General features: G+C 39.1%; 1 protein-coding gene across 1 annotated transcript in view; it reads left to right on the top strand.

Moving 5' to 3' along the window:
- Positions 1 to 14,822, top strand: part of NCKAP5 (NCK associated protein 5) — a 355,478-nt gene that overhangs the window by 261,300 nt on the left and 79,356 nt on the right. The window contains exons 8-10 of the mRNA XM_059476435.1: positions 223 to 291; positions 6,648 to 6,686; positions 11,612 to 11,731. Of these exons, the coding sequence (XP_059332418.1) occupies positions 223 to 291; positions 6,648 to 6,686; positions 11,612 to 11,731 (228 nt within the window). The remainder of the gene's footprint in view (positions 1 to 222; positions 292 to 6,647; positions 6,687 to 11,611; positions 11,732 to 14,822) is intronic.

The raw sequence follows: 14,822 nt of genomic DNA, 5'->3' as shown, positions 1-14,822 counted from the left end.
AATTGTAATGCAGGGTGTGAATAATCTCGGAAATGAATGTCACTTCTGGTTTTACTCGAAGCACCAACCTGCAACACAAAATAAATTGCACAGTGCATTTTATTCTGGATCTTGAAGAAGTATGGTAGGTAAGCACCCTGAGGATTTTTATGAATTGCCATGTGGTGAAAGATATCCTTTGCTAAATTTACATATTTACTTATTTATTCCCTTTTACTGTAGGCAGAGAATTCAGCGCTGGCTCTGGAAAATGAAAATCAGAGAGAACAGTATGAAAGATGTCTCGATGAGGTAAGGTGGATAAAAAGGTTGTTCTTACCTGCTACTATAATTAAATTCATACAAATTAATCTCTGCCTCTCTTAGAAGGTTTGACATTTTTCTGCAATTTTTGTATTACCTCATTCTAATTAATTCCAAGAACATGTGTCTGGCAGTCACGGGTGTTGTTCTCCGTGACCTCTGCTGTAAATCCTGTTTGACCACAGCTCTTCACTGAAAAGTTGATATCCCTGTGACCAATGCATGGAACTGGCTTGCTCTCAGGAGGAAGAGGAGGAGGAGATTATAATTATCCTGTTAGGTGCTGAGCACTCCTTTTCTGTCAAGTGGAACACATGTGGATAAGGAATCCCTCAGCATTCCCATGTGATACATTCCATAACCCCACAGCTCAGTCTCTCAGCTCCCCCTTAGGGTTACATACACAGCTTTTAGTGCTGTTTTTTTCTGCTGCTGGCTTGATCAGAGCTTCCAGTTACATCTGGAATATAATTCACCCCTCCCTTACTGTCAGCACTGCAGCAATGCTTTCATCCCAGCAGTGCCTACTGTCTCCTGGTGCATGGAGCTTCCTCCACACAAATACTGATGCTCCCTTGCTCCTCCCAGTAAGGCTCTCCAGCGTGCCTCAGAGTTTAAAGCAGTTTGAAAGCTCTTAGTGGCTCCAAGAGCTGCTTGGTAGAAATAATTTCCCCATTCCATAATAAGGATGTGTCATGGCATAAGTAATTAACTGCCATGCAAACAAAACAAGAACTCCAGCTGTACCTTGGAGAGAAGAGTGCGTGAGCAAGCAAACCACTCAGGGCACATGGCAACTCCAGTCTTCACTGCAGCTCTTTTAATTTTTAATTGGCATTTGCTGAAGTGCTAGAAGCCTGAACAGTACAAGTCTGGTACAAGAAACCTCCAGTTTAGTGCAGATTTTCATCAGCAAATCCTCCCTTTTGCCACTGTGGCAGATTTTTGTCAGGGAATTTGCAGATAACTTCCCCCTGGGTATGCTCTGCCCTTTCTGGGGTCCAGCAGAGCCTTTGTCTGCAGTGGCCTGAGTCACCCTCAGTGCACACTCAAACCATGCAGGGATGTCTTGGTGATAAGGATGAAATTACCATATAATTGCTAACTTCATTTTAAATTACAGAGCCTGACTTAAAATTATTTTCTGATTGTCTAGGACAAAATCTGCTTACATAATTAGTTGTGGAAATGAGTGAAGCGCTGTAACTGTGCATTTCAGCAAAACACTCCATGCAGATTATAAGAACAGAAAACATGCTTTTATCCTGTTTGAAGCAGGATGGTGGATTACTGGCCCAGGATTGTTTTTCACACACTATTTCAGTTTGAAGATCATATAATTAAATCAAACTATGCTCTCAACTTTATTATCTTCAACATTATATTGGCTGTTTCCAGTTCTTCTGTATTATCACAGCTGTCTCCATCTTCTCTCACTGTGTCAACTTTTCCAGGAGAAAGTGCTTCTCACCACCTGGGGGTTGGGGCTTCTCTGTTTTGTTTTTTGTTCACCTCATTCTTTTTTTTGTGTGTTTCACAATGCTTTGGCATTGTGTGCAATGCTGTAACCAGCATTGTTTCAGCTGACACAAGCTTGCACCTAATGCCCTCTGGTCACCGGGGTGAAGAAGTTGTTGCCCATGACTGAGGCAAAAAAAACTCATTTTACAGTTGCAGATTTTGCAGGAGTCCCAGGTCAGTGTTCACCTGAGCACATTCCTTTGGAGCTGCACAAGAAATCACACATTGTCACCCTCTTTCTTTAGAGTAACAGTAAAGGGAATAGGAGATGAGATAGAAATGTAATTAGTTAATACCAAAATTCCTTTCCAGACAGGATTGTTATTGGAGATCTTAAACAAATAAAATATTTTCCATAAAGATTGTTTTAAAAAATTAAAAATACTTGAAAATATTTCCACTGTAAAATTTCTTAAGGGCTTTAAGTCTGATGATTGCTCTGTTCATACCTCATCTTAGACCAGCCCCTCTTCTTGAAAGTGAGAATTTCTTCAGCCCTTTCCTGGTGTGGCTCTCCAGAACCTGTTCATGAGTTTAGGAGCAGATGTATTTCAGGAGCAGCCTGTGTCTGTGTGTGTGCTGCAGCCCCCCTTTGCCTCAGGGGCACCTGGCAGGTTTGGAGAGAGGAGCAGAGCTGTTCTGGGAGCTCAGGGCTGTGATCACACCCAGCCTGAGACACCTGGGGCTGCCACTGAAACATCTGAGCACCTACTACAACCAGGGTTTTAATTTTTTAAATTTTGCCTCTGTTGTCAAATTAGTTGTGAGCGCAATGAACTTCTCACAAGGAGTGCTTCCCTCCCAAGCCCCCACCTGGCCACCCTCGCTGTTCCATGCCTGGGAGCCCCTGAGGAACTGAAGGAGCATCATTTGATAACTATTGAGAGAGCTCTGCCGTCTCTCCTCATCACTCAGAGTGCAGCCCTGGGCAAGGCAGACCCTGCTCAGGGCACTCCAGCCCCATTTAACCTGGCACCCTGGCAGTGGCACCTGCCTGCTCCCCCAGGTCACAGCCAGTGACACCTGCAATGCACAGGGTGCTCTCTGCTCAGCTGTTGGTGGCCATTAAGCTGAATATGAAGTAAAAATAACCACTGTGATTTTTCTGTCTGTATAGCGAAGATGTACCAGAGCTGAGTTTTTAAAGCTGTGCTTACCATTATTTCCCCTCATTTTTCTTTTTTTTAACATCAGTTATTTTACATATTTCTCATTCATATAATGCCCTACATTTAATATTGTATGAATGCCTGCAACTGTGACATAAAAATGCGTGCTCTGTAATCATTTTCCTGGTAAAATTCAATGAAACTCAAATGTTCAGAGAGATTAAATCTGAAAAGCATATGGGTCAAGCTGAGCAGGGTCCTTTATGAATTTTAACAATTATTCACTGATTTTAAAATAATTGTTCATCTCTGAAGTGTAAATGTAAAAAACTTGGAATGGTATTTGGAAAAAGGTGTCATTGAAATGTTCCAGTACTTGATAAATAAGAAAAGAGCTTATTTAAATTCAGACATACTCCATAAATGTATCTTTCTGTTGCTGAAAAATTTAATGCAAAACTCAGGATTGTCTTCCTGTACCTTTGGGCTTTGAGGTTAACATGCTTAATCTCAGTTTCCTATTGTGGAATTCAGCTGTCAGTTTACTGGTAGGTGGCAGTGTCATGGTTATTCACATCACTGTGCCAACTGAGATTTCTGTCAAAGCTTCACCATATTCACATGAAGGAAATTATGCAACTTGGGGTAGTTGATATTTTTGCTGATATTTTAAGAATTAAATAATCAAAAATGCAGAGTTATCTTTAAAAAAGGGATTCTGTTTTTAAGATTTGAATAAAATATAAATCTTTTATTTTAGTACACTTGGAATGTCTTTGTACATATGGGATTATACATTAAAGGCAGCTGTGTAAAATCTCAGTACTTGTAAAAGGCATAACAGATGTTGCATTAGGGTCTCTTTTCTTTGATTCATTCTTTTTATACCTTTTCTATTAAGACCACTTTATGACATATTTGTAAACATAATTTGTAAACATAATTGCCTAAGGAAAAAGTGAAGCTGGATCTTTTATCTCTTTTATTGCAATCCCAAAAAGGAATCATCACCTAAAGATCCTGGCTATAAGGTTCAGAGGAGAGGCAGGTAGTGTGAGAGGAAGGAGTGTCACCTTCTGCAGAACAGCAGACTCAGGAACCAGCCACCTCTGTTCTGTTCCTTGTTTCACCTTGATTAACTGCAGTTATCACAGGTCAAGAACTTTTACAGCCTGTTTTTTGCTGGGATTGAGCCACAGTTATGTCTCATTCAAGTGAGAACTTCACATTTTCACATTTTCTGCACCTCAGAAGTCAATTCCTCTGCCTCCAATGATCTCAGTTGCCACAGTTTTTGGTAGTTGTGACTATCAGTTTTGTGGAACTGGTTCATGTTGTTCATTCACATCCATGGTGTCTCCTGATACCTGTAAGTTAAAATGAAGTAGACTGGTGAGTTCAGCAGCTTATTTCCATATGCTGTAGGAGTAGAATGGCAACGTCATTTGAAATGCAAACATTTGGCTATGATTCCACTTATTGAGTGCTAAATTAATTTTAGTAACTGCAGAACATTTCACTGAAGGCTTCCCACCTCTGTTCCTGCTGAATACCAAAAATACAGACCTGAAAATCTTGAATGGTAACAACAACACATTTTTCCAAGTTGCTAGATAATAGAAAAAAAATAGCCACATTTTTCTAAAGAACCTGGTTACATTTCTTTGTTATTGAGTTCCATGGGAGCTATGGATCACTGGCAGGTACTTCCATTTAGATACCTATCTTCACTCAAAAGCTGGAAAGTTTGTCATAAATGCATCAGCAGGTTCAGTTTTTTTCCCATTTGGAATATTGTGCCATTTACACTCCTCTGTACAATATGTAAAGCTGTAGGAGTAATTTTGTAGGCTATGCTGTTGTGAGTGACTAGTGCACACTTCAAAGAACCTTTTAGTTCTTCCTTGGTAAAGTAATTCTGTGTCAGAAAGTAAAGGAATAATGTATTCTCTATGGTTTGTTCAATTTTCAGGTAGAGCAAACAGCCCTTAAAGTACCTGCCAGGAGGAGCAGTGTCAGTGGAGAGCCTGAGAGCCTGCAGGGCAAGGCACATGGGCTCTCAAACCCCAGCTTGTTTACTTCTGTTGGTTATTACTGTTCTAATATTAGTCTGTGTCTTCTGTTAAATCATGTAGAGAGCTATTCTTTTGGAGCATTGTTCCACAGGCTGCCTGAAGTTTGGGAAAAAGAAATTGATACTAGGCAATTTTATGAGTAGGAACCAAATGTAGCTTTTCTATCTAGCAAAAGTAAATTATTTACAGAAGTGAATTAGCTGCTGCAGCTCTTTGCTCCCCGCTGAGTTTGCATCAGTTTTGGTGGAGGTTTTATTTAATTTGCCAAGAGTAACAGGAATCAATGCAGATTATTTAGTGATACCTGCATAAATTTTAACTGTAATTTCTGTAAACCAAAACTAAATCAAAAATCTCTTTTTTCTAAGAGAGGCATCTCTACTTGATCTGCCTAAATGCAGGAGCAAAATGATAAGCCAGCACATTGTGTGATAACATCTGCATATATGGTGTTGAACCTTGAAGTAGCAACAACAGAAAATCTTACCTCAGTCTTTCTTTCTCTCCCTCCTTCTTCCTCCTCACTCCCCCTGTCCTTGCTGGTAAAGATAAATTAGAAAGGATGTATAAAATAAATAACTTCATAAATTCCCAGTTGAATATATAGTTCTGCTAATCAATGGTGTGTGATCTCATTCAAGTCAATTGTGCTATGTGGGGTGAATACCTCCCAACCACATCTCGATGACAGTAGGTACTTTAATTCTCTGTGCCACTTTATGGTTCCTGCTTGTCATGATAGATGTACCATTTTGTCAATATTTAATCAAGAAACAATTAAACTTCATGAAAACATTCAAGCCTCCATCCTTGACTAGTAAAAATCTGCTCCAGTGAATGCAGTCAATCCATGCTGATGCAGACACCAGCCACATCCAGAACTGTGAGAGTTTATTCTACTGCAAAGAAGAGATGACAGAAGTTAACCAAATGCCCCTCATGTCACACTGCAATTGATACAGTGCACTTTTGCTTATAATGAGGACTAGCACAGAAGTAGTTGTTGTGAATTTCATGTATTCGTACTGGTGGTGGTTGTAGATGGAAGGTGGAGTATAAAGCCTCTGGCAATTATGAAACCCATACAGTGAATGTTTATAATAATCTTTTAACTCACTCTGGTCTGATCTGTCCTTAACCATTTGGGCCTCACATTGGGTGCCAAAACAGGACTGTCATAGTTTTAAGCCCAGGTGGAGAGGAAGCACCACACAGCTGCTTGCTCAAATCCAATAGAATGGGGAGAAGAATCAACATAAAACTTGTGTGTTGATATAGGAACATTTTCCTTCCTGGCAACTCCCCCAGTTTATATCACATAATGTTCTGTGGTGTGGAATTTCCCTTTGGCCACTTTGGGTCACCTGTCCCAGCAATGCTCCCTCCCAGCTTCTTTTGTGAACATGGCAGAGCATGAGACAAGATAAACAAATGGTCCTTGACTTAGGATGAACACAACTTAGCAAAAAACCAAAACATCAACACCATTTTCATTCTGAATCCAAAGCACAGCACTGTAACAGCTACTGAGAGGAAATTACCCTGCCCTAGCTGAAACCAGGACAGGCCACAAAAGAAGGTTGTTTTGCATACACAGACATGATAACATATGTAAAATTGTTTACTTTTTCTCTTTCAGGTGGCTAATCAGGTCGTTCAGGCTCTACTCACTCAAAAGGTAAGTTGTGATTTGGGTGTTTTCAGTGTAACTTAAAGCTTGCAGATATTCATTGCTTATTTGAAAGATATGTATATATTCTCAAATATTTAGTATACATTTTTAAACTACATTCACACATTCAGTAAGCAGGGGAAGTACTGCACAGGAAAAATACATGTAGGATAATTGCAAACCTGGCACAATGAAAAGATTCACTGTGGCTTCTACAGAGATCTGTTCTGCATGAAGTCATGTCTGAAATTCCAATTTTCTGAAGTGGTCTTTGAGTTAAACATGATTCCATGATTTCATTCTGTCAGGGAGAGAAAGAGGGAAAGACAAACAAAATATAAAGTTCTTTAACAATAAGCTCTGAGCATTTCAATATTCATGGAATGATTCTTTGTGAGGTCTAGACCACTTGATGGATGTGGCATTATTAAAATGCTTTGGATCATTAAGTTGTAAAAAGATGATTCGGAAAGAGACATAAATGCAGTCTTTTAAAGCAGATAGTGCAAAGGAGAATATAAACTGTCTTGTCTACACTTAATGACAGGACAAGTAATAATGTTCTTAAAATGCAGCACAAAACACAAAGTTAAAATAATCAAAAAAACTCTTGCCACATGCACAAAAGTGTTCTAGATGCAAATAGTTTTTGAGCACCAGCTACAAAGCCTCGCTTTATGGGCATCATTCTGCCCAGCAGGGCATCATTCAGAATTCCCTGCAAAGGGAAGACTGGGGGCAGAGGGGACAGGCTGGGTTGAAAGTATCATTGCTCATCCCATGATTTTTACATGTACAACAAAGGTTTTTACCCTGGAAGAGGGATACTGCCTTCCAGCACCTGAGGTGATTTGTGCAAGCCACAACATCCAGGGAAGTTGGCCCTGCTGCTGTCTGTGCTCTGCATCTCTGTTTACACGTAGGAGTAGGGTCTGTGCATCATCTGAGGACTGCAGGGCTGTTCCTGTGACACCTGCTAGAAATATAACTTGAGGTATTTTCTAAAAAAATCCCAAATATGTGTTTCAGTACAGTTTAAATGGAAATGGAGGTATTTTTTCATGTTAATATACACAAAAACCTCATACACATTTTGGACTATAAAACCGTATGTGGTGAAATACTCACCAGAGGGTTAATCTCAATATATTATTCTCTAGTTTGGGAATTTTTTGATGGTTTCCCAAATGGAGAGAGGAGCTTGCTGATTTCCTTTGCAAAGGTGTCAGACATTTTGATGACTACATATTTCCTCAGTAATTAATCCTTCCAAACCCATAGGAACCAAGGAGTTCCTAAGGATACAATAAAAACAGATCCAAATACATTTAATAAAGTGATTTACTTAGGGTTGATGGGATTTAACAGCTGCTTACCTATTACTAAGTAATAACAGCTAATTTAATATCCATAGAAAGAGGAAAGAGGGTACTTTTCTAAATGCTAATGAATATTAAATGTATAGTGCTCCTGACACCGTTCATACAAGTCCTTTTATAAGAAAAGACAGGAACACAATGGTGTACAATAAAGAGGAAATTGCACTCCTCACACCAGTCCCCAAAGGGTAGATATCAGAACCCAAATAGTGGCTGGTAAACAGATAAATCTGCCATCATGCAGCTGAGCAGTGAGGCAGAGTCAGTCATGCCACGGAGAGATAACACCCGTCAGGAGCAGAGCAAGACTTGGAGAAAGCTGAGAGCTTTCACAAAAGGGAGAAGAGTGGTTTTGTACAGTAGCACACACTGCGTGGGCTTGGCTGTGAATTTGAAATCATCCCTCAAGGACTAATTTTCACTTAAATGAAGTACAAGCTGTAATGGAAGGAGTAGAGCGCTGTGTGCTTGCCGGGATGTGCAAAGACTGCGATCCCACGGAGAGATTCTGGTGACACAAATTGAGTGAGCAAAGCTTGAGTGATTTGTCAATGTCACTCAATCCTTGAAATGAAATTACAGTCTTAAATGTTCCCTTTTCAAGTATGTAATTTGTTACAATACATATAGAAATTCTCTAACATGAGAGACTTTTTATTTTGATGTGACTGGAGGAATGATGTTAAATTGAATTTGTGCTGAGTTAGCCATGCAGCATAATTTCACAATTTTATGTAGCAAAATTCTATGGATTTCCACCACTTAATAATAGAAAATTTTGCCTCTAGGAAATTTAAGAAGTCAGATATCCCACAAAATTAACTGAGGCAAACCTGTATGCTGTAATACTGAAAACATCCATTCTTTCTCCTTCCACTGAAAGACTTGTCATATAACATGAGCTGCTTGGACTGCTGAGAACTTTTAATTTTTTTATTTTATTTTATTTTATTTTTTTTCCATGTAAGACCTGAATCTGCAGTTTGAAATTTGAGCTAAACCATTCAATTGAATAATTTGGTGACTTGTGTATCTACTTCTTGCATTGTAATCTCCTCCATAGGAGTGCATTCAGGAGATGACTTTTTTTACTCTAGGTTCTATTTGAAAGCCATATCTCCATTTTCATCAGTTAAATAAAAAAATAATTGAATTAAGCATTAATTAAAGCAGAAAGAAGCACGTTCAGAGGGAGAGCAGTGTTTTTCTGGAACCTCTGCTGAGGGCATTGGATCCCATTTTGGAGAAGAGTGAGTCTGGTTCACACTGAAGAGATGAAGCAAGACCACAGAGATGCTCAGATATCACTGTACTGAAACCCTAGGAGTACTTTAAATATTTGGGAGATTGCTACCTTAATAGCTAGTTGTTTTGCCCACAGGAGAGGAATTATATTCTTCAGACATTTGATAGTTGTATTAATTGGTCATTTTAGGACTGCAAGTTTCTAAACTCAGACTTTATTTTATCAGAATACTGCTGCTTTTATGTGCCTCATTTCTCCTCTGGGCTATGTGTGGCATTACCACTGGCAGGGTTTATAGCATCTGGGTGGGTAATCTACTATCTTATATTTCACTTTTTTACAGAAATTCTGAAGTTTGAAACATAAATCTTATGGTTTTGATACTGTAAGATAGGAAGGTTTTGGGCAGAGGCCTTGCTAAGATTTAATTTCTTTCTACACTGTTAGTTTCTGTGAATCATTTTTCCTATCCAGTGCCCTTAGTAGTCCTGAAATGTTAAGCACTGTTATAACAGCCAAGGCTCAGCTTTAAATTCTCTGATTTGTGAAAGACAGATAATGATGGGTCTTGATGCTTGCAGTCTCTATTACTAATGGAGATTCTTGTGCAAGACCAGGTATAAGAGGTCTCACTGACAGGAAGCAAAGCTTCAGGGCTTTAGAAATCATCAGCCTCGAGATTTTTTGAGGGCTGTGTTGGAAGGCTCTTGCAATTTCAACTGAACAGCCACTTGACAGCCACCTAAAACAAATGCTATAAAACCATCAGGAGAGAACAACCGCATTCATCCAGTGTTCATATGCATAAAAAATCTGATACGTATGCATAAAAAGATGTTTGCAGTTTTCTGGGAGTCTCGAGATGAACATATTTTATTGTGTGTTCACCTCTTATAACCTCAGTGCTGGTTAGAGCAGAGAATAGAGCAACTGTAGGCAAGAATTTAAGCTACATCTGAGTAAAATTTTCCCCTCTGACTTGTTTTCTCATCAAGCCAGGTCATCATGTTGCTAATGGTATTGACAGGACAGCATGTGGGGGTGCTGAGGCCTGCTTCTCCACCTTCATATGGTAGAAAGTAATATGAGCTAGGCAATACCACAGGGCAGCAAATGGCCTAAATTTAGGTAATGGTAAGTATTTTGGAGATGTAAATTAAAAAACCAAACAAAACAACCAAGATATGGCTGCAGCTTATTATTTTTACATGTAATCTTTATTAGGAGGCTACCTTTCCTGGTTTGTGAAGCTCTCTTACCTCAAAAGAGAGGGCAGCTGCACAAAATATTGCTGAAAAGCTCAGTGTCTGTACTGTCTCCAAAATCCTCTCTGTAACAGAATCCTGAGTTCCTTCAGGTGACCAGGAAAAGCAGGTTTTACACTGAAGATAGATAGACAGAGATGATAGATAGATAGATAGATAGATAGATAGATAGATAGATAGATAGATAGATAGATAGATAATAAGCTGTATCTGACATTATTGGCTTGACTGGTTTTACACTCCACCTCTGCTTCTAATGGCCAATTTTAGATCTTTTTCATAGAATTATAGAATTGCTTGTATTGGAAAGGACCTTTAAAGTCATCAAGTCCAACCATTAAGCCAGTGGTGCCAAGCCCACCAAACCATGCCCCCAAGTGCCACATGTACTCAGCTTTTAAATCCCTACAGGGGTGATGACTCCACCTCCCGTTCCAGTGCTTGGTAACCCTTTCCATAAGAAATTTTTCCTAATGTACAACCTAAAGCTGTCCTGGAGGCCGTTCCAGAGGCCATTTCCTCTTGTCCTATCAGTTGCTGCTTGGGAGAAGAGACCAGTGCCCATCTGGCTAGAACATCCTTTGAGGGAGTGGTAGAGAGTGAAAAGAGCCTTTTTTTATCCAGGCTAAATATCCCCAGCTCCTTCGGCTGCTCCTCATCAGATTTGTGCCCCAGATCCTTCCCCAGCTCAGTTGGTGTAGCTTATGCATTATACTCATCTCATGCTTATTACAGTATCCATTTATTAATTGCTGCTTTATGCTTTGTATCAGCTGCAGGATGGAACACATTGCTAGCAAAGTCATTTTTATGCTAACAGAAAACTCTGAATGGAGGTGCCAGGTAGCTACTGTTCTTCATGACAAGATTTTCTTTAATGTTATAATGGATGATCAGAGGACCAGAGAAAATGAAGTAGCACATTTTTTCTGATTTATACTACTTTAAAAGTTGTGTGTTTATTTCTTCTTAATATCATTAGAGTTTTTATGTCCTTCTGTTACCTGCTTTCTAATCTTACTGTTTTTCCTTGTGCTGCAGGGTCTGAGGGAGGAATGCATAAAGCTGAAAATGAGAGTTTTTGATCTGGAACAACAGAATCGAACTTTAAGTGTGCTTTTCCAGCAGAAAGTCAAACCAGCTTCTGACCTCCTCCTTCAGGTAGGAAATGGCCTTTGTAGGAAGCAAGCTATGAGCTTTATATTTCTTAAAATTATAAAATACTTCTCTTCTTTCCAAGGCTGTGTCAGTAAGTGGGAAATGACAGTTGATAGATTTAATATATTAGAAGAATAACTGTTATCTGTACTCTGATCCCATTGAAACTGAAAATGTGTGCCAGTGAGCTCTGATATTGCATGGAAGTCTGGAGAGAGGAGCACACCTGCAGAGTAACTTACTTTTTTAGATGATTCTTCTCTATGATAAATGGAATGATATGGGTTCATTATCCCTCTGCAGGGGAGAAGCTCGTATTCCTTAACATCTTGCTCGATGGTGAACAGTGTAATTTCCTGTGAGAAGACAGCCCATTTATTTAACTTTTGCCATATGTGATACTGTCCTGGTTTCAGCTAACTTGCAAGGCTTTAAGTACATCTTCACAGGCTTAGAGTGATTTTTTTTGCCAATGTTTTATGGGAGGATGTAGCTGAGAAACCAATTGACCCATGTCTCACTCATTTGCCATTCTGGAATGCTAAGAGATGTTCCAGTATCCTTCATTTGGCAATGTCTGTTATTGTGAATGAACCCATCTCTTTGTCATCCTTTTGCAGAAGAATTCCTTTGCAGAAGTTCCAACAAATCTGACCATGAGCTAGGAGAACAGCAGATGAGAACTAATTAGAATTTGCAGGATGTGTCAGCTACATAAGTGATATTAAATGTGTATCTTAAACCCTCACTGCTCTGCATCTCTAACTCAGAGGAAAATGTGGCTCTTGCTCTGTTGCACAACAGCTGAGGCTGCTGACTCTGCTCAGGGTGGGCTGGGTTTGTGCAGAAACACAGAAACCTAGCAAAAAGATGGATTTTGTGCAGAAACACAGAAACCTAGCACACAGCTGGGTGTGTGCAGAAACACAGAAACCTAGCACAGGGCTGGGTGTGTGCAGAAATACAGAAACCTAGCACAGGGCTGGGTTTGTACAGAAACACAGAAACCTAGCACAGAGCTGGGTGTGTGCAGAAACACATCAGTCTGCTCACAGCTGATGATAAAGGCAAGGGAATCTGCACACTGAGGGCAAATTTTATACTTACTGAGGAGCTCTAAAGCACAGGCAGGGTGATGCCAGTCACCATCACAGGGATATGGGTTCCTGAGTTTTCCTCAGGCTCTTGTTCCTCTCTTGATTTTGTGTTGATTTGAGTGCTGCTAGATCAGGTAGGTCAGGACCTCCTCTATCGCACAGAGGTCTGATTTATAGACATATATATATAAATATATTGTATTAATATTAATATTGTGTATTATAATTGATATTATATATTACAATTAATGTTTTTATATATATATGTGTGTGTATGTGTATATATATTTTTTTATATATATATATATATTTATCCATTTACCGTTTTGACACATCCACCACAGCATGGATCTTCATTGCTCTCTTCTGCTTTTGACAGTCTCATCAGCTGCTCCTTCTTCCCAGTTTGGGGTGATTTTTTCTTTCTTTTTCCTGTTTCCAAAGGGTCTGACTCCAGCTGATGTCAACTTGGGGTTTGTTTGCACAGAAGTCACATGCTGCACATTCATTATTGCAGATGCAGTTCCTATTCCCAGTTCCTTGTGTGGCAACAATAAAACCAGGTTATTCTGGGAATGCTACACAAGTGTTGGATAGCATCTGAAAAGTGGGATCAACACTTTGACTTGAGATCCTTGAGACTGGATTGTGCAGCAGCTCTGAAAAAAAGTTGAAAGAATGAACCTGCACCAGGTGCATTAAAGAACCAAATGATCTAACACATTTCCCTGAGGGATTAAAATTGTTTTACATCATTCTTGCACAGTTTGGCAGGAACAAATGTACATAGATTTTCTTTTCCCCCCTTTTCTCTTGATTTGTCATTACTGGCTGAGGACAAAAGGGAATTGAGTTCATTCAGAAAGTCCAGATCTCCCTGGAGCAGAATTTGCTGCTATGTCTGTTCTCTTGCTATAAAAGGTTTTAACTCATTAGGTGAAAAAAATCTCAGAGAACAAATGGCAGTGTATATAAGAAAAGGAAGAACTTCTGCTAAGACTCTTCATATGCCCTTTCTTACAAAAAAAAAAAAAAAAAAAAAAAATCCAAACCAAACAGGAAATCTGTGAGTTTCCAGAATTTTAATTATCCTCTAATTATACTCCAGACTTGAATGAATGACATGTAGTCTGTGATCTTGCTGTCTGAAATACAACATCTGAAGAAGGATGTTTTCTTAGGGCTGAAACTGAGCAAATACTGTTGTGTGCCTGCATAAAATTAAAGAAAAGTTTGCATTTTGTCTTCTTGGAGGTGCACACAGCCCAGGTTTAGAGCAGGAGGCAAATATTGGTTCAAATGTGTCACTCTACAGAAAATTTATAAATATGTGCTTAAGGACATTCCTGTTAGATCATAACCCCAATCAAGGGAATGGGCAAATTCTGCTAACTGGGGTTGGGGCATGGGGTGTTCTCACCTTTCCTGTACCCCCTGATACAATACAGTTCAATTTTATTTAATGCTAGGAGTAGCCACACTCTGCAAAACTACAAATTTTGAAGAGTGCTGTGGTAGAGGGCACAAGCTAAAAATAAATAATGTTAGCTACTTTTTCTGCATATCAACCCCTGTGATTTCATTGTATATCAGCATAAAATTATTCCATATTTGACATGAGGAGACTCTCGTATTACAGAGGAAGCTTATTTTTAAACTGTAAACATTTTGGCTTCTCAAATTTCAAGAGAAATATAGATTTCTTTTTTTAAGAAAAAATTAAAGGTAAGTGAAGATTTCGCCATTGCCCTAGGTTTTTGTGTGTATGATTCCAAACAGATAATTCTTGATTGACATGTCTTAGATATCAGATCATTCACTTTTTTTTTTCTAGTGAATGGATTGGTGCAAATGTTTTAAATTTGGCCTGCACACCACACCAATTCCACCGTGTTGGTTTTGCTCATGCTTCTCACACAGTTCAAAAGAAACACTCATTTTGCTTGCTACCAATTTTAAAAAAAATTAAATTCGTGTAGTACAGTTTCCATGACTGC

The sequence above is a fragment of the Ammospiza nelsoni genome, chromosome 7 (assembly GCF_027579445.1).
Source record: "Ammospiza nelsoni isolate bAmmNel1 chromosome 7, bAmmNel1.pri, whole genome shotgun sequence".
NCBI classification, from domain to species: domain Eukaryota; kingdom Metazoa; phylum Chordata; class Aves; order Passeriformes; family Passerellidae; genus Ammospiza; species Ammospiza nelsoni.
Note: the sequence above shows the minus strand (reverse complement) of the source record. Positions and strands in the feature narration are given on the sequence as shown.